The sequence below is a fragment of the Plecotus auritus genome (genome assembly GCF_963455305.1).
Source record: "Plecotus auritus genome assembly, chromosome: 3".
Lineage (NCBI taxonomy): Eukaryota > Metazoa > Chordata > Mammalia > Chiroptera > Vespertilionidae > Plecotus > Plecotus auritus.
Genome location: NC_137772.1, coordinates 135,898,991 through 135,926,100, shown reverse-complemented (window position 1 = coordinate 135,926,100; position 27,110 = coordinate 135,898,991). Strand labels below are relative to the sequence as shown.

The 27,110-nt window shown below is 39.3% G+C and overlaps 1 protein-coding gene across 2 annotated transcripts in view; it reads right to left on the bottom strand.

Annotated features, from left to right (window-relative positions):
- Nucleotides 1-5,837: 5,837 nt before the first annotated feature.
- Nucleotides 5,838-27,110, bottom strand: part of UBE2N (ubiquitin conjugating enzyme E2 N) — a 44,570-nt gene continuing 23,297 nt past the window's right edge. Inside the window, exons 2-4 of one of the 2 annotated variants that reach the window (XR_013960107.1) lie at nucleotides 7,869-8,115; nucleotides 7,228-7,681; nucleotides 5,838-6,838 (exon numbers count right to left, since the gene is read on the bottom strand). Coding sequence is in view for 1 of the 2 variants with exons in the window: in XM_080659756.1 (XP_080515882.1) it covers nucleotides 6,798-6,838; nucleotides 7,541-7,681; nucleotides 7,869-8,115 (429 nt within the window). In the remaining variant the exon portion in view is untranslated. The remainder of the gene's footprint in view (nucleotides 6,839-7,227; nucleotides 7,682-7,868; nucleotides 8,116-27,110) is intronic. The other variant, XM_080659756.1, reaches the window with a different exon arrangement.

Here is a 27,110-nt window from a genome sequence, read left to right as displayed (position 1 = left end):
CAAAAGTTACTCTTCCCAATATGTGGATTACCACCCTCTGGACATCACATTTCCTGGTTATTAAATGCCAGTGCCAGGCACATATGTATATAAGTATTGTGAATGTTATTTTTTCAACTTTTACTCAAATTCACTCAAATTAGTGAAAAAAATGTGGCTATCAATGTGTACCAAGAAACTTACACATTTTTATGAATCAACTACACGAGATCTCCAAAAACGTTAACAAAGATTTATGTACTAGGCAACTAAAATGGTAAGGCGTGAAAATAAAATGCTCAGGCCTGCCTAAAGGGGTAATGGTTAGCTAGCAATATGTCCATATAATGGACTATTATAGACATAAAATGTAACTAACCCCTTTGCCCAACAATTCCATCTTTGGGAGATACCTCAAGTTGCACAATCAAAATGTGATCAAAGATGTATATTGCAGGATTTATTAAATTCAATTTGAATTGCAAATGGAGGGTGTTAGGTTATGGTCCTCTAGTTGATATCACGATCAAATTACACTGCTACAGGTGGAGGTCCTTTTAGTAACAGTGATTTTATTTAAAGATCAACACTACACAGCATTACCTGTTAAAGCTCACTTTTTAAAAAGGACACTGTACATATTTCAGATTTTATTTTTAAATGAAATGTTGAAATTTTCTATGTGACAATGTTCAATAATCTTACATGAAAAAATGGGCTTAACGACCTGATCTATACATTTATCAAAAAATCAAAGGTGAAAGAAGAAACTTATACAAATGTTTCAGCTAATTGTTATTGGAGTAACAGTAATGTATCACTTTTTAAAAGGGGAAGTATTGACACATTTGCTTCTAACACTATAGCAGTGACTTACCAATCACTGCCAAGGAGGAAGTAAGCTGAACCTATAGGTCAAACCTAGCCCCAACCTGTTTGTAACAGCCCAGAAACTTAGAATGTTAACATTCAGTGATTAAAAAAAAAAAAAAAAAAAAAAGACTGTGACATGTAAACATTAAAGTTTTATCAGAGTGCAGAAGCCTCTGTTTAAAATTGTCTATGGACATTTTCTCACTACAATAGCTGAGCTGAGTAATTTACTGTAGACAGATCCATGGCCTGCAAAGCCCAAAATACTTAGCTTTAGAAGGGAAAAGTAGATTGCAAGAATGTGGCCCTTGGTTACCCAGTCCTGTTTCCTGCCAAAACTGAAGGAAAACAGCACAAATTCATAAATTTAGTGCAACCAATCTAACGTGTCTAAGCTGCTTTTGACTGGTCTAAGTCTTAAGTCTACTTTGTAAACTTGCTAGGTTAGGTTATAATGACATTTAAGCTATTGGAATTTACTAACTTAGATAATGGAACTATTTCAAAAGGAATCATGTGGTAGGTGAAAATGGTTCAGGAGTGTATAAAAAGTAAATACTTATTCTTGGTAAGAACATGAGGTTATCAATCTTCTAATTTCTAAAACATGGTCTGACCCAATGATTAGAGGAGGTAAAATGTTAAAGCTCCTTAATAAGCACCATAAAATGTACTTTTACAAGATAATAGAATTTCAGTCGCTCTGCCAACTGGAAACCATTAGCAAGGTCTAAATATTTAGGCAATTACTATATGCTTCTACAACCAGAAACTGAAAGAATTCTATCAAGTCAGTAGAGACTCCGCTTGGTATCAAGTCTACATTTACACACTTGAAGTGTCTCAGGCCTATATGAAATGAGAGCAGCTGAAGGGTGACAAAGGTGAAATTGGGGGCAGGAGGGAGGACTCAAACTCTTCATGTTGAACTCTACACTTAACAGAAAAAACTTTAGTCCAACTCCTAGTTTTGCAGCCAATGGTAACTTGCCCAATTTGTAACAGCTGCAGCAAAGCCAACTCTTGGAACCAATCCTCCCAAATTCAAACCTCAATGATAAAATGGAAATTAATGCAGGGGGTGTAATTACGAAAACAAAGTATCATCAGTCTTTATATTTATATTCTTTCTATTTCAAGTTATTACACTCAATGTTTTGCTTTTGTGATCAAGTCTTTTAAAAAGTAAATCCTTGATTTTATTCCTTAAACTAAGCAACATGCCAAATAGCTAAATGAAATGTTGCCCCAGGCCCCAAAATACATTATTACAATGAATTATTACATTTCCTTAGATTGATGAATTAGCTGTTCTATAAATCATAGTATTTGGGGGAAAGGGGTAACTTTTCTAGAAAAGACTATTTTTAAACTGTTTGCTACTGCAACAAAAATGGCTAGAATAGCCAAAAGATTCCTGGGCTATCAAGTCCTATATAATAAAGAGCTAATATGCTAATTAGAGTGAACAGCAGAACGACCGTCCAGACGACCTTCCAGACGAAGCCGGGGCTGCAAGGGCCAACCCCCTTGCACGAATTTCATGCATCAGGCCTCTAGTAGAAATATAAAGCCAAATCCCTATCATTCCCATGACATCATTTAGTTCCATTTAGCAAAAATTGTGTTCATAGTATCTTGTAGAATGCCAGATTTCCTTCCCCCTACACTCTCATTAAACAGTGCTAAACCATAGCACCACCTGTGCTTTTTGTATCGATTTGTATTTAATCTCAGTCTAGAGCAGGGTTTAAGTTCTGTATCAGACTAAGATCTTATTAGGCTGCCTCAGAAAACTATGGAAACAAATCACAGTAGATTACAACAAAATTTAAAATCAAGTAACAAAGCTCCTATATCAACACCTCAGAGTTTGGGCAGAGTTGACTCAAGCCACTTATCAATACCAGGTGTACTGGTTAATAATGCAGATTTTTTTTCGATAGATGGAGTTACACATATGTTGATATATATACAATTTGATATGTATGCTATTTTGTATTAACAGCAAGCTTCAAAACTTCGTATGTCAACTTTTCTAAAGGTGTTAACATATTTTTACACTTAAAAATGTCGAATTTCATGCAAAAAAAGGCATTTGCGAGAAGTTTTAATTCATTATTTTGAAGAAAAGTGCTGCTGAAAGTTATCGTATACTTCAGGAAGCTTATGGTGAACATGTTCCATCTCAAGATACTTGTGAACGCTGGTTTAAATGCTTTAAAAGTGATGCATTCGATAGGAAAGACAAAGTATGTCCAGGGTCAACCAAAAAAGTTTGAAGACCAACAATTATAAGCATTATTGGATGAAGATGCATGTCAAACTCAAAACAACTTGCAGAAAGATTAAACGTTGTTCAGCAATTTCCTATCATTTACAAGCAATGGGAAAGATTTTAAAGAAAAGAAAATGGATGCCACATCAACTGAATGAAAGACAAATGGAAAACCAAAAAGTCATCAGTAAAATGTTGCTTCAACGGCACAAAAGAAAGTCTTTTTTGCATCAAATTATGACTGGCGATAAAAAGTGGCTATGAGAATCCCAAACGCACAAAATCATGGGTTGATCCAGGTCAACCATCAACATCAACTGCAAGGCCAAGTCGCTTCAGAAAGAACACAATGCTCTGCGTTTGGTGGGATCAGGAAGGTATGGTGTATTATGAGCTTCTAAAACCAAGTGAAACCGTTAATACTGATCGCTACCAACAACAATCAATTTGAACCACGCTTTGATCGTGAAATGACCAGAATGTGCCAGAAGACACCGCAAAGTAATTTTGCTTCATGATAATGCACCATCACACACTTCAAAACCAGTTAAAGACAAGGTTAAAAGATCTTGCCTGGGAAGTATTAACCCACCCGCTGTATTCACCAGACCTTGCTCCTTCAGATTGCCACTTGTTCTGATCGATGGCACACACACTTTCTGAGCAGCACTTGAAAACGTACGAAGAAGTGGAAAATTGGGTCTCTGAATGGTTTGCCTCAAAACAAGAAAAGTTCTATTGGGATGGTATCCACAAATTACCTGAAAGATGGGGGAAATGTGTAGCTAGCAATGGACATTACTTTGTATAAAGCACTGTTGATGTTTCTCGTGAAATTATCGTGTTTCCTTTCATTACAAAATCCACATTATTAACTGGTACACCTGGTATATGCAGCTTCTCCTTCTTGCTCCCAGGACTTTGCACATACTGTTCCCCCTGCCTGGAGGTGTTCACTGGCTGGACTCCAGAACAACAGCCTTCCCAAGTACTTATTTCCCTTCTCCAAGACAGCTGCAACTATTTACCCATTGTCCTCCCTCATTAGATTAAAAAGGCCATGAGGGAAAGAAAGGCTCTAATCATCCCCAACAAGCAGTCAGGTCTTGAGCACACATTAAAGACTTTTATTTGTCCAATAAATTGTTTCCTTAAGCTTAGGAGTTACAAAGTCAAAGGCTTATAAGGAAACAGGACTGTATAAAGAAGCAGGTGTGCTGGGAGGCAGGAGAGACTTTAGCCAACTGCAGAGCCACTGGATAAGAGGACAAGGCTGCCACTCATTTCCTCCCAGCCAGTGACATGCAAAGGTGGGTCATGTCCTTTGTTGCCAGATAGTAAGATCAAGTTACCAAAATTCTGGATTTTCATTAAAATCTCCCAATTTTTATAAATGTTGGCACTGAATTTAAAATGTTTAACCAACCACACTGTGGAGGCCAAGGAAAATAGGCCCAAAATCCAGACAGCTGCAAACCCTGCGTAGGCCTCTCCCTGAAATCCTCTGAAAGCTCAGTGAACACACTGACTCTTGTTTCAATCCAAAGGTTGAGAAAGCAGATTTTACCAAACAATCTGGACTCATCAAATTTACAAAGGAAAAAAAAAACATGATGCCATGACATTAGGAATTTTTATATTTGAAGTGAAAACTGAATTATTCCATTTCAGTACTTCTATTACAAACTTAGTAGACATGTCCTATTTTAGACAGATTTTTATAGTGCAATAGATTTAAATGTGTAATTTTAGAATTATAAATCACTATATGAGACTAACTATCATCATGAGCAGTGCCACCTTGAATATTCATTTTAGCCCCAGAATAAGATTATTTCCTTAGTTCTAAAACACTCTCTAAATAGCCTAAGAATAGTTTTTAAATTTACAATATTCGGGTTATGAACAATTTTATTCTGAATTAAACTTATATTTGTTTCCAAGCAATGCATTTACTCAGCAGGATACCAGTTACCAGTCATAAAAAACTTTTGTATGTTGAAAATGTAATTTTAATAGATAATTCTTCATCTTACATAGGAGCACAATAAAATACACCACATTCTGAAGAAACTCCAAAAGTTACGAGATTAAAAGTGGGGGAAATTCAGATGGGCTACAATATCCATTACCTTGAAACTGCAGGAGATAAGGGTTCCAACCCGTAGGTTAACATATACATACTTAGGACTGGCTACATTGATGACTTCAAAATAACAACAATCAGAATTAGATATGGAGAGGTGTGGGAAAGAACAGTTTTGTGGGGCACAGGACTCTTGTCAATGATGAAAATAATTACTGAATATCAAGTTAAAGAATAAAAAGAGCTCCCATAGCAAATAGTAGAGGGATAAATATAAGAATAAGTAACTGAGAATTTGACACTCTCAAATGAAGCCTTTCTGATGATACTTCTGCAAACTGGTAGCTTAAGATTTGCTCATTGGGTCTACAAGGAAGACTCAAATGTCTCAGCAAATCCCAAATGCTTATCAGATTGGTGTTTCCTAATAACACCCATCAGTGATTACATGAAGTTTTAAGACAAGAACTAAGGAAAGGGTCATAACCCAAATGCCTGTCACAAATGTGGCACAACATGGGAAAGTCCTACACAAAGTCAGTCACACTGCTGATTTGCTGGGACTCTCATGTACAGTAATTTTCAAACATTGTGGCAAGACACCAATGCTCATCTAGCTAATCAGACAACACAAACACATTTATTTCAAATTTCAAGGAGGTAAAAAAATGTTAAGATATGGATGTTTTATGCATGCTTAGGGCCAATTTAAAAATACTCCATTCAGTGATATCATAACACAAATTTGCATCAGTGGAAAGAAACTGGCATAATCCACCTCTTACCATTCAACTTGTCAGATGGTTAACACCAAAACAATATTTCACTAGTTTTAATTTTAAATACAATTGTCACATTGGGAAAATGAAATAAACACAGTAAAATAAACTGTACAAAGGCAAAGTAGAATAACAAAAAATATTTTACTAAAACATAAGATTTACAGAAGTTTCCAGACAAGCCATACAAAATGGTCACAAGCTTTTCTTGAAGGGGGGATTCTACATTTGACAGCAAAGTCACAATGTTATTTGTGAGGGCCATGGTGTTTGTTTAATGTTCCCATTTTGGTTCAAACAATCAAGCTTGTCCACCTACAGCATCTAAATAAAGTTAGACTTGGCTAGAGAGCATATTCTAAAGAACTGGTTAGCTGCATTTAACCAATGCAATTAGATCACCATAAAAAGGGGGAAAGGAGCCCATAAAATTAAAATTAAACTACTTACCCCCTCAAAAAAAACACCCACACCCCTGCAGCTAACCCTGACAACTACCTTCATTCACAGTGCTTTATACTTAAACCATGATGGGGAGAAATGAATAAAAGCAGAGAGGGGTCACTGCTTTTAAACGTTTCACAACTGTCCAGATGGTACTTCTAGCCTCTGCTCATGCTTTATAACAGTGAATCAGGACAAGACAGAGATTTGCTAATGTGCATTTAATCACCAAAGGACTGAAGATGTCTGGGCTTTTATTCTGTAATGTTTCTAAGACTGTGTCCATTAAATGCAAACAAAAAAGGAAGAAGTCTTGGCAGAACAGGAGAAGTGATGCACACTTGATGATCAGATCGATTTAAATATTATTCATGGCATATAGCCTAGTCCATGCTCTAGCTGTAGACAAAAACAAACATGCAATTATTTTACTTAGTTCAATGTTACTTTCCAAGCTCTATAAAAAGTAAGCAACACTCTGATATTAATTATGGTAATATCATGTTATTATCTCTTAAATTCATGCCATTTTTCATAATCTGGACCAGGGCAGAAAGATTGTCTACTAGTATATGTTTAATTACCAAAAGTTCTACAAAATTCAACAGGATGAAAAGAATTATCTCCTTTTGTCACCTTCATTTCTAAATATATAATGTCCCCCACTAATTCTGTTATAATCTGTAGAAAAAGCTTATTGATTTCAAAGTCCCTAGCTACATAAACCAATGTAATTTAATCAAATGGCTTGCAAAAACAACTCAAAGAGTTCAAAAGTTTTCCATTACCTTTGTGTATTTGCTAGATGAATGGTAGACACTCAGTATTTGTTAAATTAGGCGTGGTTACACAAGAGTCCAAGATCTCCCAATTACATGTTGTCTTTAAACTTGGGGGTCACGTAGTAAGTAGGTCATAAGATGGAGCGTGAAGATCTTTTGTTAAGAGGTATTTATTTACATATTATAAGCAGGATCTGATTTATTCCCTTTAATATATATTTCCTTTTTCTTGTTAAGACTCTAAAAGAAGTTTTTTTAAAGGTAGCACAGGTATGTTTAAAAAGTGGAGATGGTGTAAAAGAGAATGAATATTAAATACCTGTTTCTATGGCTTGGGCTTCGTTGGTCTTCCATTGCTCCGCTACATCATTTGCTAATGGGTCATCTGGATTGGGAGCACTTAACAAAGCCTGGATCGATAGCAGAACTGTGCGAATCTGCAGTGCTGGGGACCACTTATCTATGAAGGCAACAGGACCAGAATGATCAAACAGGAAAACCAAGCCCCAGAACTACTGCACTGCCCTCCCACAGACCTCCGTGGTCTTTGGATAAGGCAAGATTATAATGTACAGATTCTCAATATGGAATGCCTAAGACAAAATGAAGAAATCTTAATGGTGCATAATGATAAAGGTAACACTTACCTTTCAAAATATCTAAACATATTCTTCCCAACTTGTCTACATTAGGATGATAAATTTTGGTCATGAAACGTACTTTAGGTGCTGCCATTGGGTATTCTTCTGGAAGGAATAGTTCAAGTTTAAAAGTCCCTCCCTCAAAGGGGGAATCCTGGGGGCCAGCAATGACCACATGAAAATAACGGGCGTTGCTCTCATCTGGTTCTGCTTTAATGCCGGGAACTGGTTCTGCCAGCAAACGCTGGGTTTCCTACAACAGAAAAACGTAACACATTTGTGAAACAAATGTCATTTAGTTAAACACCTATATAAAAATTAGAAAGCTCATCTCTTAAAATTGAACACAACTGAACCTTTCCTATCTCCTGATGGGGTTTTTATGTAAAAAACCCCAAGTTCACAGAAAAGGCCATCCAAATGATCAGTCAGCTAATGCAACTGCAAGTAAATGCTGGTGACATATACATTCCAGGTACAATGTCTACAAATATGTTGATGATAAATTAGACTAATGAAACTGATTTTATACTTAGAAGGAGAGGGGAGAAGAGAGAAATAACACTAGGATTACCACATAGCTAAGGCAACTTGCCCTTTCAAACTCTACCAAAACCAAGTTGTTTAAAAAGTAAAATTAGTTTTAAAGCCACTGAAAATCTCCCCTCCTAATCAGGTCTAGAGAAATATAACATACAACCATGCGAATTAAGTCTCTAAGACTGATGAAACTTAAAGGGACCCTTACTGGTCCCCAACTATCATATTAGTTTTCCATCTTTCTCCCTCGGAAAAAAACTAACATTCTTCCTCCTCGCTCCAAACCTCTGACATCTCCATTTTCATCCTCACTTTTGGCTGATGACTCTGCTTTCAATAGTTCATGAGAAAACCAAAACTTCCTGAAGTTTCCTCTGTAGCATTTGTACACCTCCCTAAATTTGTGCTCTGCCTTTTCTCCTGTCACTATGGATGAAATGACTATCACTCTGGGCTAAGGCCAACCTCTCCTCTTAAGAACTAGATCTTGCCAAAACCGGTTTGGCTCAGTGGATAGAGCGTCGGCCTGCGGACTGAAGGGTCCCGGGTTCGATTCCCGTCAAGGGCATGTACCTTAGTTGCAGGCACATCCCCAGTGGGAGGTGTGCAGGAGGCAGCTGATAGATGTTTCTCTCTCATCGATGTTTCTAGCTCTCTATTCCTCTTCCTTCCTCTCTGTAAATTATCAATAAAATATATTTAAAAAAAAAAAATCTAGATCTTAACTCCTCATCTACTCAAGGACATTGCTCACAGGGGTGGGCAAACTTTTTGACTCGAGGGCCACAATGAGTTCTTAAATTGGACCAGAGGGCCGGAACAAAAGCATGGATGGAGTGTTTGTGTGAACTAATATAAATTCAAAGTAAAGGAGCGGAGGGGAGAGCAAGAGAACCCTCCGCTCTTTCGGCTCCGCGGGCCAGATAGAACAGCCGAACGGGCCGGATCCGGCCTGCGGGCCGTAGTTTGCCCACGGCTGCTAGCATCTCTTTCCTCTCCTAAATCATGTCTTTCCCCTTTTAGTGGGTCTTTCCCTAAACTGTACAAACTTGCTGTGGTTTCTCCCAGTAAGAGAAGAATCTGACTTTGACCTGACTCCCTACCAGCTACTGCCTCATGACTTCACTCCTCTTCCAAGTTATCTATACCTCCTTGTTTCCAATCTCTCCCCTCCTATCTTTTTTTTTATTATTGATTTTTACAGAGAGGAAGGGAGAGGGATAGAGAGCCAGAAACATCGATGAGAGAGAAACATCGATCAGCTGCCTCCTGCACACCCCCCACTGAGGATGCGCCTGCAACCAAGGTACATGCCCTTGACTGGAATCGAACCTGGGACCCTTCAGTCCGCAGGCCGACGCTCTATCCACTGAGCCAAACTGGTTAGGGTTCCCCTCCTATCTTGAACACAATTCTCCAATCAGGCTTAGGCACTTACCTGCTTATTAAAGTCACCAATGATTCCCCACATGGTTAAATCAAATGACCAATGTTTTAATCTTCATTTTTCTTGACCTAAATATAACATCTTACCCAGCTGTCTAGGCCTCCTCGCAAGGCTTTATCTAGCTTCCTGTAGCCACAACTCTCTGGGCGCTCTTTTCAGATTTGTCTGGCAGCAACCTCCTAGCTGATTCCTCCCTAACTGCCCCAACACCCTAAAGCTGAAGTGTGCCAGGGCTCTATCCTAGGGCTTCTTCCCTGTCTATACATTTCCGTAGTGATCTCATGTAGCACAATCAATTTATACTAAATACACTCTGTACTTGAAGTTTCTCCAAAATCACATGCCGCACAAATCTATACCCAGCTTGCCTCTTCTATCCATAACCGCCTGCTTGACAGCTCCTTTCAAATGTCTAATAAGCATCCCAAACTTAGCATGACTGTCACCTTCAACCTGTTCCTTACTCGCAAAGCCTTCCTCATGTCAGTTAACCACACACCCATCATTCCAACTGATCCACCTTTTCCTTCATACCCCACACACTTAACCTGATCAACAAATTTTGTTAGCTTGAACTTTGAAATATACCCAGTCATTATAATACACCCCCCCAAGAGGCTTTAAATGATCCTTTCACTCATCTTCAGCTATGCTTTCCACACCTTACCCCCAACCTCACCCGCTTTGTTCCAGCCAGACTAGCTACTTTGTAGTTCTTCATCCTGCTAGGCACACTCCTCCCTCAGGGGCTTTGCATTTGCTCTTCTTTCCAAATTTCTATATGGCTTACTTCCTCAGCTCCTAAGATCTTCATTCTAATGTGTTTTCTCAGTAAAATCTCCATGATTAAAGCCGCAAAAACCCCATATTACCTTATCCTAAATCCTCCCTATCCTTGCTCCCCTACTTTATCTCCTCAGCACTACTAACATATTACATATATATCATTTAAATAGAAATAAAAGTGCCATAAAAGGAGAGATTTGCATGGTTTATTTACTGCTTTATTCCTCAGCATTTGAAAGAGTGCCTATACCATAGATGTACAATAAATACTTGAATTGTGGATCTGTTTGATATTATAAAGAACAAGGAATAAACTCAGAATGTCATCTTCTTTTTAAAATATATTTTTATTTCAGAGAAAGGGAGAGGGACAGATAGAAACATCAATGATGAGAGAGAATCACTGATTGGCTACCTCCTGCACACCTCCCACTGTGGATCAGGCCCACAACCCAGGCATGTGCCCTGACCAGGAATCGAACCATGACCTTCTGATTCATAGTCGATGCTCAACCACTGAGCCATGCCAGCAGGGCGAGAATTTCATCTTTAACATTTAAGCAGTGTTATTCACAGCAGGATGTGCACTTCATAGGCAGAAAACAAAAGGATAATTTCAGGTGTGGGAAGAAATAATCTAACGTCTATTTATAAATTATTTCTACCCAGAAAAGTGTTAACATTCAATATACAAACTGACAATAGTATGTGTATTATATATATTAGTAATAGATTTTCAACATTTTGAATAGGCAAAATGTAATAATAAACATTTAGAACACTACTAAACCTATGCTTTTAGGTATAAAAAAATGAATGCGAACACTTATATTTACACTGCTTTTGTTTTTTAAAAAAATTATACATCTTATACCATTTCATTCTACAGCCTACAGTTCATACACTAAAAAAAAAACACAAAAAACCTGTCAGCAGTCATATACTGAAAGTCACAAGATGCAATATAAAATCAACTCTTTCCTCGGAATGTGTTAAAGCCATAGCCATTTAAAGTAATGCCTTTAGTACTTTAATTCAAGACTAGATTTTGTTTTAATTGTGGCAATGCAAGGGTAAATGAAAGCTAAAATACTGTAAACCACATTCAGGAAAATGTTCTTTAGGTTTAAAGTAAAACATTTTTTAGAACATTAAAAATCTCAAGAGGCCAATAATGAAGCCTCTCTCATCTTGGGAAGTCCTCCAATATGCAGCCAGAACAAAAGAGGCTGGTCTTTTTAACTGGATGCTAAAATTCCTTTTATTTTGACCTCTCACTTCTATCCTTTTGTTTTGCCCCAGGTCTTCATATTTTTAGAACGTCATAAAGAGTAAAACTGGAAATAAAGATAAAGCTGAGTTCCAAGAGCCCCAAAACACCACTCCCTGATTACACAAAATAGTAGCAGCTCTGTTCAAAGCTATAAAAAGCTGCCAGAAGGGCCTCCAAGATCATACCCCAAAATAGCTTCAACATCACTCTCAATACACTGTCAGCGAGATAGATACAGCAATCATTTCATCTTCAGTTCACCCTCAAAATCAGATGGGCTTTCTAAAAAAATGTATGTATTAAACATTTCACGTGGCTTGATCAAATGTTAAGATTTAATTGGAACACATTCTAGAATAAGCTTTTAGGTATGGAAGACTTTTTGAAATAGTTTGATATGCTCTCAAGTTCTAATGGACTTTGATACAATAAAGAGGTGCATAATTACTTGACTACATGGCACTGTAGTCAAATAACCCACAGCATAATTATAGGAGGGAAAAAGAATAAAATCCAAACTAAATGGACAAGTCTCACCCACAGAAGTTGGTGTTGATTTCCCTCCCCTAAAAAGGCAAAAACTAGATAGGAATAAAATCCTTCCTGCTACTATTCAACACAGGGTTAACTGTAGAACACCTTCTAGTTTTATATTTCTCTTTGGTAGAAAGACAGTGAAATACAGTATGATTTCTTCAAGTCTAGAAGTAACAAGTTCAAATTCCTAACTGCGTTGTTTACTTAACTATATTTTTGAGCAAGTAATTTACATTTCTCAGAGTCTCAGCTTCATCTGTACAGTTAACATTACTTCTCATGCAGAGTTGCTATGAAGATCAAATGAAATAACAACATTGTAAAGGACTTGACAAATGGATCATATAAGAAGGCCATAATCTTATATAACCAACTAAAAAGGAATGTAGGTTAAGAACAAAACACAATTTAACAAATTTCAAGATTTATTAAGTAACAGCATTTGTTTTAATGAAAACAGAATAACCCTTAGTTGCATTTTGTAATCCTAAAACTGAATCCCAGTAGAACCGAGCATAAGTCATGCAGCAGAAAGCACTGTAGACTATGTTAAGAAAATTTATTACCAAGAAGTAGAAAAACTGCCCAGCCAGTGTGGCTTAGTGGTTGAGTGTCAACCTATGAATCAGGAGGTCACAGTTCAATTCCTGCTCCAGGCACACCGCAATTGTACTAGGGCAAGCCGCGGTTTGCCGCTCTGTTGACTAATGAGTTTGCCGACCACTGTACTAGGGGGCTTTGTAGGAGGCAGCTGATTAATGATTCTCTCTAATCATTGATGTTTCTTTCCCTCTCCCTTCCTCTCTGAAATCAATAAAAATATATTTTTAAAAAAGTAGAAAAGGAAGTACACAGAGTATGGATTTAAGTGGCAACAAGATTGTCTCAAGGAAAACTGTCCCATCTCACAGAAAGTATACAACAGTTCATGTTGCAAATACTTTAAAAAGAAATATCAGCCGAAACCGGTTTGGCTCAGTGGATAGAGCGTCGGCCTGTGGACTGAAGGGTCCCGGGTTCGATTCCGGTCAAGGGCATGTACCTTGGTTGCGGGCACATCCCCAGTGGGAGGTGTGCAGGAGGCAGCTGATCGATGTTTCTCTCTCATCGATGTTTCTAGCTCTCTATCCCTCTCCCTTCCTCTCTGTAGAATATCAATAAAATATATTAAAAAAAAAAAAAGAAATATCAAACTGATCTGATTATCAACAGATTTATTGTGACTGGAAAAGCAAATCTCAGAATTATACTAAAGTACACTACAACACTTGTCAACTAAACCCCATTAACTAGTACTTTTCCCATTTTTAAGTTCATTAATAATTGGTGGCCCTTGCTGCCAGATGAGGATACAATGAAAAATCTGCAATGCAGAAAAGGGCAGGGCCCTCCTCCAAGCATGGTAGCACCATGATCTCGGACTCCCAGCCTCCAGACCTGTGAGAAATAGATTTCTCATACATTTTGTAAGGTAATGATTGAATTAAGTACAGTGACATTTTAGGTAAACAATTACCAGTTTTAGAAAGAATAGTAATTTCATGTAAGAAAAGTTGGTCCAGTTTATAACTAATATATATACCCATCATATCATCTGTATAGCAATTAGGTTGTTCTCCATTTAAAATATTCTGAAAAAAAGGTGGAGGGATTAGCCAAAGAACATATATGCATAATCCATAGACACAGACAATAGTGTATGGTGATGGGCAGAGGGAAAGGGGGGCAGGAGCTGGGTGGAGGTGGGCAAAGGGGTAGGGGTTAGGGGGAGAGATGGTGACATCTATAATAGTGTCAACAAAAATAAAAGTAAAATAAAAAATATTCTCTGAAACGAAACTGCAATATATGACTAATATAATGCCAAATGTAGATATTTTAGTTCATCTCATCCAAGAGCTGACTCAATCAATAATTAATTTTATCATAAAAATAAGTCAAAATTGAGAGATGCCTCAATGATACCTACTCTGTCTACTCCAACCTCTGTGACTACATCTTTTAAATGATTCTAAAATATTAACAATCAGGGGCTCCATTACAAATAAAGCAAAAGTCAAATTTTCATTATATACACAACTGTAAACTATTTGAAAGTATCTAGAAGTTCACCCTGTATATGTGAGTGGGCATTTTTAAAATGTTACCAATGACGTTTCTGAACACCCCTAACATTTTTTGATAACACAACTTTGCTTAACACAATGAATTTTAGGAACATATATATCTCATTATAGAATTGACTGTATGTATTCTGGTTGGGATTAGAAAGAGAACCAAAGTTGTCCTCAATTTCCTAACTATACTACTTACTTATAAGTCATAAGGCCAGCTAGAGGTACACCATGACAGAAATGATTGATGAATGCTTTACTCTATAGCAGTGTTATCCAACAAAAATATAATGCAAGCCACATATTTTACATTTTCTAACTGTCACATTATAAAGTAAAAAGATAGGTAATTCAAAATAGTATAACTTCAACATGTAATCAATATAAGCATTCAAAATACCATGTGTAATTTATACTTACAGCACTTCAACTCGAACTAACCACATTTCAACTGCTCAATAGCCACGTGGGGCTAGTAGCTACTAGTTAAACCACAAAACAATCCTGCTATAATGAAGTTACTTAGAGGTCATTAAGAAGAACTTAGCTTATATAGTGAGAAACATTTGTTAGAAAAACTTTAAATTATCACTATTTCCCCCTCAAAAAAATTCTATACAAATATGTCAGCACATCTGAATCACTGTAACAGAGATGAGTATATTTGCTTTTGTTTGTTAGTCACAAGACGGTATCTGAAAATATTTGTAGCAATTCAAAAAATGCTTGGACAAAAATTAACTAAAACAAAACAACCTCATGATAAAATAAGGTGTAAGGGTTGAGGACTAATTTTAATTTTTACAGTCCACACTACCCCCTAGTGGACATTAGACAACATCTACTTATTTCAACCCCATTTCCTTTGCAAATGAAAAAACTGACACTCATAAAAGTTATTTTACCCTAATTCACTAACTTGAACAGGAAAGTATCCTGTATTCCAAGAGACAGAATAGGACAACATGGGCTAGAAATTGCTATGTTCTAATTTACCCCCTCATCCCAAAATCAGATCAATGCTCCTGTGAAGTTCATGAAAAGAAAGGAGACGTGGAAGTCAGAGAGGGACTTCCAAAAGGCTAAGTATCTAACCAAATTGTTTCTCAGACCTGAACTGTCTCCCCTGTACTTCCAGTTTACTGTGCATTACCACAACTCCTAAAACTATCACAATAATTGTTGGTTTACTTGTCAGACCCTAAACTATTTGAAGATGGCAACTCCAGCTAGCATATGGTGGTGTTAAGTGCTATAAATGTTTGTTCAATGAGTAAATGCATGCATGCTTAGGTACCACACAGAGCTGATGAGAAGGATTACTATATATCTGCTGTGTTAGTTGGTTAACTTCCAACCCAGGAATGGCACTTAAGATTATTCCAATGACCCACAATGGACAAATATCTGAAAATCCTACTAATAAACTGTGCCTTTAACAAGGAAAACTGTTAGGCTGAATTCCTTGATTTCTTTGTCTCTCCCCCTTCACCCTCCTCCGCGCCCCCCACCCCCCCGCAATTATTCTGCCCTACTGAACACATCATGTTATATTGTACTCTGTCTTTCTTTTCCTTCCCTTCCCAGCATTAGTCTGTAAATTCCTTTAAGTCAGGGTTTCTATGCAATTATCAAGTACTATTCCCAGATATGCAAGAAAATCAATAGAAGTCCAAGTAATAATAAAAACTAACAGTGCCAAACACTGACTTAAGTGCTCACATGTATCATTAACTTTTTATTCTTCATACCCATTTTACAAATGAGGAAAAGAAGTAAGAGTGGCCACTTAAGAGTATAATCAAAGTTAGCAAATGGCAGAGCCAAGATGGAAATCCAGGCTATTGGGCTCTATTCAGTCTGGCTTCAGAGCTTGTTTTCCAAATCTCAATGGGATATAGAAAGACAGTTAACAAAAGGACAGTAAATGTCAAATGTTTGGCAGGACAGTAACAGCATAGAAGTTAAGGAAGGGCTATTTTCAGTCCTTCATAATCACAATTAAGTGCTTTATGAAAGAGGTCAATTAATTTAAGTCACAATATCATCCTTCCCCTTTTCTTTTGGGACTGCAACTGAAGAAGTATACAGTCTTATTAAGGCAAGTGAAATATAAAAAATTCTGCTTTTAAAAAAAAAAGTTTTTATTGATTTCAGAGAGAGGAAGGGAGAGAGAGAGAGAAACCAACAATGATGAGAGAGAATCACCCATCAGATCAGCTGCCTTCTGCATGCCCCCTCCTGGGAATCAAGCCCACAATCCAGGCATGTGCCCTGACCAGGAATCATAGGTCAATGCTCAACAACTGAGCCACATGCGGAGCAAGAATGTGAAAATTTAAAGTACCGTATTTTTCCGTGTATAAGGCACCCCCCTACACACACACTTTTCTAACCCAAAATTAAGAAATCCGTATTTTAAACTTAAACAGAACACATTTTTATTTAGGCCCGGTGGGATCGGGGCTAAACGGGCAGTCGGACATCCCTCTCACAATCCAGGACTGCTGCCTCCCAACTGCTCGCCTGCCTGCCTTCCTGATTGCCCCTAACCGCTTCTGCCTGCCAGCTTGATCACCCCCTAACCACTCCCCTGCCAGCCTGATTGATGTCTAATTGCTCTCCTGCCAGCATGTTTGCCCCCAACTTCCCTCCTCTGCTGGCCTGGTCACCCCTAACTGCCCTCCCCTGCAGGCCTGGGTCCCCCCCAACTGCCCTCCATTGCAGGCCTGGTCCCTCCCAACTGCCCTCCCCTGCTGGCCTGATCGCCCACAACTGCCCTCCCTTGCAGGCCTGGTTCCTCCCAACTGCCCTCCCCTGCTGGCCTGATTGCCCACAACTTCCCTCCTCTGCCAGCTTGGTCATCCCTAACTGCCCTTCCCTGCAGGCTTGATCGCCCCCAACTGCCCTCCCTTGCAGGCCTGGTCCCTCCCAACTGCCCTCCCCTGCTGGCCATCTTGTGGTGGCCATCTTGTGTCCACATGGGGGCAGCCATCTTGTGTGTTGGAGTGATGGTCAATCTGCATATTACTCTTTTATTAGATAGGATAGAGGCCTGGTGCACGGGTGGAGGCCAGCTGGTTTGCCCTGAAGGGTGTCCCGGATCAGGGTGGGGGTTCCCTTGGGGCGTGGGGTGGCCTGGGTGAGGGGCCTATGGTGGTTTGCAGGTCGGCCACGCCCCCCCGGTGACCCAAGTGGAGGCCCTGGTATCTGGGGTTTATCTATCTTCTACAATTGAAACTTTGTAGCCTGGAGCGGAGCCAAGCCTTCTGCTTGCTCCATGGCAGCAGCCATTTCTGTTGGGATTTATGTATCTTCTATAATTGAAACTTTGTAGCCTTAAGCGGAGGCCTGGGCCGGCCAGGGTGTGTGGGAAACTTGGCTTCCTCCATCACCAGGGGCAACCCTAGCCTCCTGCTCTCTCCAGCTCCGTGGCTGCCACCATTTTGTTGGGATTTATTTACCTTCTATAATTGAAACTTTGTAGCCTGGAGTGGGCAGGCCAGGGAAAGCTTGGCTTCCTCCATCGCCAGGGGCAACCCTAGCCTTCTGCTCTCTCCAGCTCCGTGGCTGCGTCATTTTTGTTGGGATTTATTTATCTTCTATAATTGAAACTTTGTAGCCTGGAGTGCAGGCCTGGGCCGGTCAGGGTGTGCAGAAAGCTTGGCTTTCTCCATCGCCGGGGAAACCCAAGCCTCCCTCCTGCTCTCTCCGTGGCTGCAGCCATTTGGTTGGTGTTAATTTGCATACTCACTCCTGATTGGCTTGTGGGCATGGCTTGTGGTGTAGCGGAGTGGTGGTTAATTTGCATATTGCTCTTTTATTAGATAGTATTACTGCAGATGTTTACATACCACTGCTCTCTTCTTTATCACTATTAGTTCCAGACCTATCAACTCTTCAACTTCTATTGTATCACTGCTGTCTTCTGAGTCACTGTCTATATATGTGAGATCATCCTCATAAACTGGTGACATTTTCTGAGCTAACTTTGTTCGTGTTCTTATGCCAGTCCTTCTGTCCTCATGAAGTTGAAGCACCATTTTGCCTTTCCTGTAAAATCAACAATGTTCATTTTGCTTGCAAACATTCTTGCCTGATATTGGATAAGCTTGGTTGACACACAAGCCACTCTGGCGCTGCTCCATAATCCAAGTCTTGAGCCTCTGCTCCAAGTTTGCCCATTTTGCTGGTTTTCCTCTTAAGGCCTTCTTCTTTGTTGGCATCCTAAAGAGTTGTTCTTCCTGTTTTCTACACTGTCTGATCATACACTAAGTGGGAGGAGGTCCAAATTGTCTCTCTGCAGCTCTATTTCCATGCTCTTTTGCATAGCTGATTACATTCAGTTTGAATTTTGCAGAATAATACAATTGCTTACCAGTAATAATCTTTTTATTTTTTGACATCTTTATGAACTCAGAACGCTCCAGTCCCTGTTGCATCTGTGCACTCTCCACCTCCACCTCCAATTATGGCATCAGCTGACATCAGGCTGGTGATTGGAGGAAGCCTCTTTGACAAGGCGTGGGCAGCTTCGCACCTGTGCGGCTCCCTCCTTGGCTGACTTCGTGTATAAGACAATCCTCGATTTTCAGTCTAACAATTTTAGAAAAAATAGCGTCTTATACATGGAAAAATATGGTAACTGTTTTAGGAAACAGAAAATTTATCAGAGGACTGTCTGGCAGCATAAGGCAAAATGAGGTTCAAAGTGAGTATTTGTCATTTCTTTGGCCACCCTATAGCTAGAACACCCTTGTTTGGAAATAATATCCCTCCTTCCAATCTTTATGGATTCTCACCTCCTTCACTAGAAGCTTTAGTCGTATTTCCTAACTCTCTTGCAGCTACACATGTGAGACCTAGGCTCAGTCAAAACCTGTGCATCAAAAGCTAAACTACAAAAGAAGGCTCCATTCTGGAGAGAACAGCAGTAGTTAGTTACCTTAGACAGCACTAAGAAGAGGTTCTAGGTCCTCAACAATTCTTTCTAAAAATACAAAGTCTAAACTAGTTATGAAAGTGAAGAAACAGTAAGAGATAATAGTGTGTGTGTGTGTGTGTGTGTGTGTGTGAGAGAGAGAGAGAGAAAAAGAGAGAGAGAGAGAGAGAGAGAGAGAGAGAGAGAGAGAGAGAGAGAGAGAGAGAAGGTTAAGAAGCTAAATTATCTCTTTGGGATTAAATGGGGTCAGAGGAGGAGAGCACTAAAGCCAGCTTACCTCTTTATCAAAGAACTTCTACCTAGTTTAAGAGTCATTACAGAGGGAGCTAATTTCACATTAGAGGGCTAACTTCCACTAGGCCAGTGGTCGGCAAACTCATTAGTCAACAGAGCAGCAAACCGCGGCTCACGAGCTGCAGTTTGCCAACCACTGCACTAGGCAGCCCGGTGTACTTACTAGGGAAAAAAGTCAGAGCTAGGACATCTGAATGTAATCCCAATTCTAATTGTACCAATTTGTTACCCAACCACACAAATTCATTTACATCCCTAGTCTTCTAAAATTTAGTACCTTGAGCATTTCAAAAGTTCTGTCTGGCACTGAAAGTGACTGAGCATTTTATTACTGGAATGAGTTAAACCTTACTACTATATGCTTCTTTCTACTGGAAGGTGCCTTTTTTGTAAATACTCTTTGATCTTATAATTAACTGTTGAATATTTCATCTTCCTGGTCAAGGGGAGGAATTTACACCTGTATCCCCAGCATCTATGTTAATGTGCAATTTTTTTTCCTTTGTGCAATATTTAAAAGAAATTTTTGCTAATGGTTCCCACTTTCTCCCCAAATTTTTCTTTTCACTTGCTGATTACAGAAAAATAGAAGATCAATTTAGGATTAGCCATACTTCTAGTAACCGAAATCTGGTTAACATTCTAGTATGTTTTTATTTTGTTCTGATAAAAACAAAAGTCCTTAAAAAGTTTAATATATGTACATTTGTTTGTTTGTTTACTTGTCACTGCACTGTACTTTCCTGGTTGCGTTATAGGTAAATGAATCAATATGCTTTGCAAACCATATGGCAAGAACAGGCACTTTTCCTGGCCTACAAGCTAGAGGCTACAATGCTACAGTTACCATGTAATCTTAGTCTTTTTCCTTGATCACTAGTTATTTCAGGTTCCCAAATGGGGTAATCACAACAAATTTAAGTGCTTAATGCCTAAGGACTCCATAGGAAAGACCTATATGCTTATATTAACGGACAAGACAGATGAAAGCAGAGCAGTTGAAATTTTTGGAGAGGCAAATAAAAACAAGTTACAGTTGTTCCATATTTGGAATCCAATTGTGCCAATAACATAATTTTGTCCAAAATCCAAGCCACCAAGAGGGAAGAATTCGTTTTCTTCACACTCTGCATACTGAGATAAACTGGGAAGCAATCAGATATCAGGGTTTCTGTCTCCTCCAACATAAGCTTCCTTGAACAAGTCTGCCAAACTGGAGAGCTCCAAGAGAGGACCATTCACACCATAGTCTGCATAAATCACGCCCCCTAAAGTTGTGCAGTGCAAGATCCTAAAAAAGTGGGGATTAAATTTCAGTCTAGCAGCTATAAAAATCATCTTTATTATTGTCTAACTCATGGAAAATTGATTACATATGATAATTCTAATAAAATGAAAACATATTACCCCAAATATCCCATTTTCCAACCCACTGTAGATAAATGGGCATTCACTGTGCTTTAAAAATCTACGCTCCATGCCCTACCCAGTTTGGCTCAGTGGATAGAGCATCTGCCCACAGACTTAAAGGTCCCGGGTTCGATTTCAGTCAAGGGCATGTTCCTCAGTTGCAAGCTTGATCCCTCACACATTAATGTTTCTCTCTCGTCTCGCCCCCTCCTTTCTACTCGTTCTAAAAAAAAAAAAAAAAAATCAATGGAAAAATATCCTCAGGTGAGGATTAACAACAAAAATCTATGCTCCACTTCTGAAGGTTATGGGTTTTTTTGTTTGTTTTATTAAATATATTTTTATTGATTTTAAAGAGAGGAAGTGTGAGGAGAGAAACATTGATCGGCTGCCTCCTGAACGCCCCCTACTGGAGATTGAGCCCACAATCTGGGCATGAGTCCTGACTGAGAATTGAACTGGTTCATGGGTCGACGCTCAACCACTGAGCCACACCAGCTGGGCCAGAGGGTTATGTTTAATGTTACCTATTTTGTGGGAATAATACATAAATGAATACAGTTTTCACATCACTAGTAATGTGAGCTGGAAAGACATTAATTATTTTTCTATTTATAGTGAAGCAGCATCCTTGCAAAATCAGACATTAAATATGGTTCAGTGTTATGTTAGAACCTATTTACTCTCTACACCAAGCAAGTCAAACTCACAGCCCTGCAGCCCACAACGAATATTTTTGTGGCCCAGCCAATATAACGTAAGCAAGAAACATTTTAATAAAAATTTCGTAACTTAATTTTTACAATATCCTGTTACACCTTATTATTAATAACGAACTACAACATTCACTAATGACTGATTACTATAATCGTGTTGCATTCATTTCCCTTACGCACCTTACACACAGGCGCACCATTTCTCTCCACTACTACTAACAGCGAATATTTTAGCAGCCGATTGCCACGTCATTAGTCTTGGACTGACTTGTTTGGTGTGCGCAACCTCAACTGGCTACCTCCCATATGCACCTAGACCAGGTATTGAACTTGCAAAGCTGGGTACATGCCCAAACTGGGATTCGAACCAGCGACCTTTCAGTGTTCGGGACGACGCTGCAACCAAGCCACACAGGCCAGGGCTGAAGACATTTTTTAATGAGTACCCTTTTTGTTGAATTCTGTAACATGTGCAAATACTACTTACCAAAAAATTAACAAAAAGTGTTTTTAAATAAAATCATCTAAGGAAGCCCTAGATCAGTATGGCTCAGTGGAGCATCAGCCTGTGGACTGAAGGGTCCCGGGTTCAATTTGAGTCATGGGCACATGCCCGGGTTGTGGGCTTGATCCCCAGTAGGGGGCATGCAGGAGGCAGCCAATCAGTGATTCTCATCATTAATGTGTCTATCTCTCCCTCTCTCTTCCTCTCTGAAATCAATAAAAAATATATATTTTTTTAGATCACCTAAAGAAACTGAATAAGCATTTGGAGTAATCCTATTTTGAAAGTGACAATGTCTCATTATCATTAAGACAATTCTTAAAACTCAGAACAAAGATTAAAAAAAAAAAATGCTATTTAGTGTTGTGGAGAAAACTGACTATATATGCATGCCTGACCTAACCTTTGACAATTCCACCTCTTGGAATTTATTCACAGGAAAAACTGGGTATGGGCTCAAAGGTATACCTCCAGAAATAATGATCACATCAAAGCCGATGGGAAAAAGAGACTTTAAATATAATGTGTAACACCAGACAAAAACATCCCTTCTATATAAAATGAAAACATCCTTCCAACAGTATAATCTTTTAATTAGCGTTGTGCTGGAATAAATGACATTTCTAAATCTTAAATGGATACCCTTAATTGTATGTAAATTACACCTTAGTATTAAGTTAATTTAAAAGGAAAAAAATGTGTAATGTGCATCTAGAGCTTCTTGAGGGCAGGCACTGGGTCTTCATTTGGGAAGACAGGGCTCTTTATTCACCTGAATACTCGTTGAGATTTGAGGGCAGGAGCTCTACTGTTTGACGAGGAATTCGAATTTTTGAGCAATAGAGCAATGCAGGAAAGAAATGGGAAGAAAGAGAGGAATAAATACCAAGAGCCAATAAGGTGGCTTATGGCCATTTATTGCTAAACCCCTAACTCTTAATAAAAATCACTAAACTTGCAAAACACTTGCAATTGGTGGACTTTTTAAAACTTTTATTAGTATTTATTTTATGTTGAATTTATTCCCAGGACACATAAGGGCTCAATTCTGGTTGGGGTGTGTGTGGGAGGCAGCCAAATGATGTTTCTCTTTCTCTCTCTCTAAAATCAATAAAACATAAAAAAAAAAAAAAAACCTCCAAGGTTAAGGACTGACACGTGTATTAATCCTTAAAACTGAGTTGATTGTTCACATACATGTTTCATTTAATCCTCAGAACCACTTCTGAAAACATTATCTGGAAATGTGCACCAAATTTTATCAAGTGGCAGAACATAGAATAGAAGCCCACTCCAGTCAAGGGCTCTTTTCACATTTCACAGCTAGAACTTGGAATCTTCAGCATCCAGCAGTGTTTATACCTATGTATTCATGTTAGGTGAAAGACCAAGGATTATCACTAAAAAAGGCAGATGTGAGCTAAAAACAGAAAAGGTTTCTTAATTTGTTCTGATAGTGTAAGTGTCCTTAGAGCTAATGCAGAGGGAGTCACCAAGGATAGGGGGAAGGGTAAACTCTTAGGGCACCATTTGCCTAAGTCCCTTGGCCTTTTCTCTCTCTAATCCTACTTTCTTCTCTAACATCCTAACTTGAAGGCACATACTTCTGTCTTGAGATTTGAGAGCTGGCCCAATCAAGTAGGGGAAAGATTCAACTGGTTTAGAACAAAGACATTTATTTATAACAGTGGTCGGCAAACCACGGCTCTCGAGCCACATGCTGCTCTTTGGCCCCTTGAGTGTGGCTCTTCCACAAAATACAACGTGCGGGCATGCAAGTACAGTGCAATTGAAGGAGTACCCTAATTAAGTTAATAACAATGTACCTACCTATATAGTTTAAGTTTAAAAAATTTGGCTCTCAAAAGAAATTTCAATCATTGTACTGTTGATATTTGGCTCTGTTGACTAATGAGTTTGCCGACCACTGATTTATAATATACAATAGAATTCACTTAAAACAACAACAACAACAACAACAAAAAACAGCCGACAGTCAAGCAACCGAGTGGGGGGAAGGGTCCTTCCCCTAAGCTTAATCAAAACAAACATTTTAAAAAACCCTATAAAATTTCTAATTCTGCAGGATTGAAGGCAAGTCAAGTATTGCCACATCTCAAAGGTGGGGTCAGGTGATCAGACAGCTTTCCATCTTTAAAACTTCTACACTGGGCCCAGCCGGTATGGCTCAGTGATTGAAAGTCAACCTATGAACCAGGAGGTCATGGCTGGATTCCTAGTTAGGGCACATGCCCAGAGTTGGGGGACTCCCTACTGGGGGTGTGCAGGAGGAGGCAGCCAATAAATGATTCTCTCACTGATGTTTCTCTCGCTCTCTCTCTCTCTCTCTCCTCCCCTTCCTTCCTCTCTGAAATCAATAAAAATATATACCTTTTTAAAATCCTCCACACTGGGAAATTTGTATCTGTACCAGATGTAAAATAATGTAATTTTCTCTCACTTATGACTCTGGGGGTGGTACTCTACAAACCACATTTCTGCTTTGCCATGGACTTCCCGTAAACTCTGCAGATGTGTGTGGGGGAGGGTGAAGGGGGGAAGGTGGTTGCTAAAGGGAGGCTGCAAGAGGGGACTTGCATCTTCAGGGCTTCTTGGGCCCATGAGATGCCTGTGCACATTCACCCATATTGCAGTTTATCGCACACTGAGAGACACAGATTAAATTAATCATCACCACACTCCCTACAGGTCTGGATCCCAGCTGGGGCTACTTCTCCAGGTTTCTAAATTTTAATAAGTTCAACCTTTGTTTTGTCTCAGGCCTGATAGCTGCTTTCTATAGTTACTAACTCCAAAATACCATAACGTTCTTTTCTCCCATTCTGTCACCTAAGTAACAACTTTATATATGTGACAGTTCCCACATGTTCTCAGAATTGCCAGAGCAAGAATTAGCCAGCCCTAGCCGATTTGGCTCAGTGGACAGAGCATCAGCTTGTGGACTGAAGGGACCCAGGTTCGATTCCGATCAAGGGCACATGACTGGGTTTCGGGCTCGAGCCCCAGTAGGGGGTGTGCAGGAGGCAGCCAATCTATGATTCTCTTTCATCATTGATGTTTCTCTTCCTCTCCCTTCCTCTCTGAAATCAATAAAATTTTTTTAAAAAAATTTTAAAAAGAATTAGCCCAGTGGGCTGCACACCACCTAGTACTACCCCTCCTAAAAGGATACAATACAAGGACAGCTGGGAAGTAGAAGGGCAGTTATTCCAGTAAAAGAAATGCCAACCCTAGAGGGTGCCCATGCAAACATCTCAGGTCCCCAGATGTCTGGGAGCCCTTCCAGTTGACAGGGGCAGAAGCCACAATGCCCAGATGCAACAACTTGAAAATAATAAAATTCAGTATTCAAAAGGTTGTTTACTGGTATGAATATGTGAGTTTCACAGAAGTCAAGACCAACCCTATACTAAGATCCATCCTTCCTCATCTTTCAAAGCAGCATACCTCGCTAGATGCTCTTCAGAGAATCTGATAATATGGTCAAACTAAGCCACACTCAAGGTGTGAATGACCCAAACAGAATTTCATAATCTAGGAAGATTTTTGAGACTTCCAACCACCACACAACCAACTTCTCCACAACCACACTTCTGCCATGCCCAGGGTAAAACATTGAGGGCCCAGCAATTGTACACACAGTTTAGCTAATCCTTTGAGGTAACACCTTCAAATATTTGAGTCATATGACACTACAGAAAAAACTAAGCTGCAAAAATCAGGATTAAAAGGGGAATAAACTCTGGGATCTTCCTGCCAGTGGATATAAATATTCTTTCTTGATCTTTTTCACTTATAAAGCGTTTTCAATTGAGACATGATAACTGTATAACTTTCTTTCTTAAAATATATTTTTATTTATTTCAGAGAGGAAGGGAGAGGGAGAGAGAGATAGAAGCATCAATAATGGGAAAGAATCATTGATCGGCTGCCTCCTCCACACCCCACGCAGGAAATCAAGCCCACAACACCTGGGCATATGCCCTGAACTGGGAATCAAACCACAACCACCTGGTTCATAGGTCAACGCTCAACCACTGAGCCACGCCAGCCAAGCAGTATGACTCTTTTTTTCTAATCCTTACCTGATGATATGTTTCCATTAATCTGAGAGAAAGGAAGAGAGAGAGAGAGAGAGAGAGAGAGAGAAACATCAATGTGAGAGAGAAACATCGATCAATTGCCTCCCTGGGATGGAACCCACAACCTAGGTAGGTACCCTGACCCGAAATCAAACCCGCAACCTTTTGGTGTATGGGATGATGCTCCAACCAAACCACCTGGCCGGGCAGTAAGACTCTTATCTGAGCAAAATGAGCAACATTTCTGTTGTTCACAATTAATCACATTTTTTCAAGACACTTCTTTCACTTTCCAACAGAAGTATGATTAACTTTATCCTATATAATGAGGAATATGCTAATTAGCCAGGACACCCTCATGGATAACGTCCAGCAGGAGCGGGTGGGCATGGCTGCGTGCCGCACGAGGCTGGGCACGTGAGGCTGCGTCAAATAAAATAAAATGCGTTCACAGGCTCGAAGACGAAAATGACAGGGTTCAAGGAAGAAGGGTTCCAGTTTTGTTTTCTCACACCCAACTAGGAGGACTCCCTGGGGCGGCTCCCCCCTCCGAACCCTGAGCAGGACGGGCGCTCTACTCC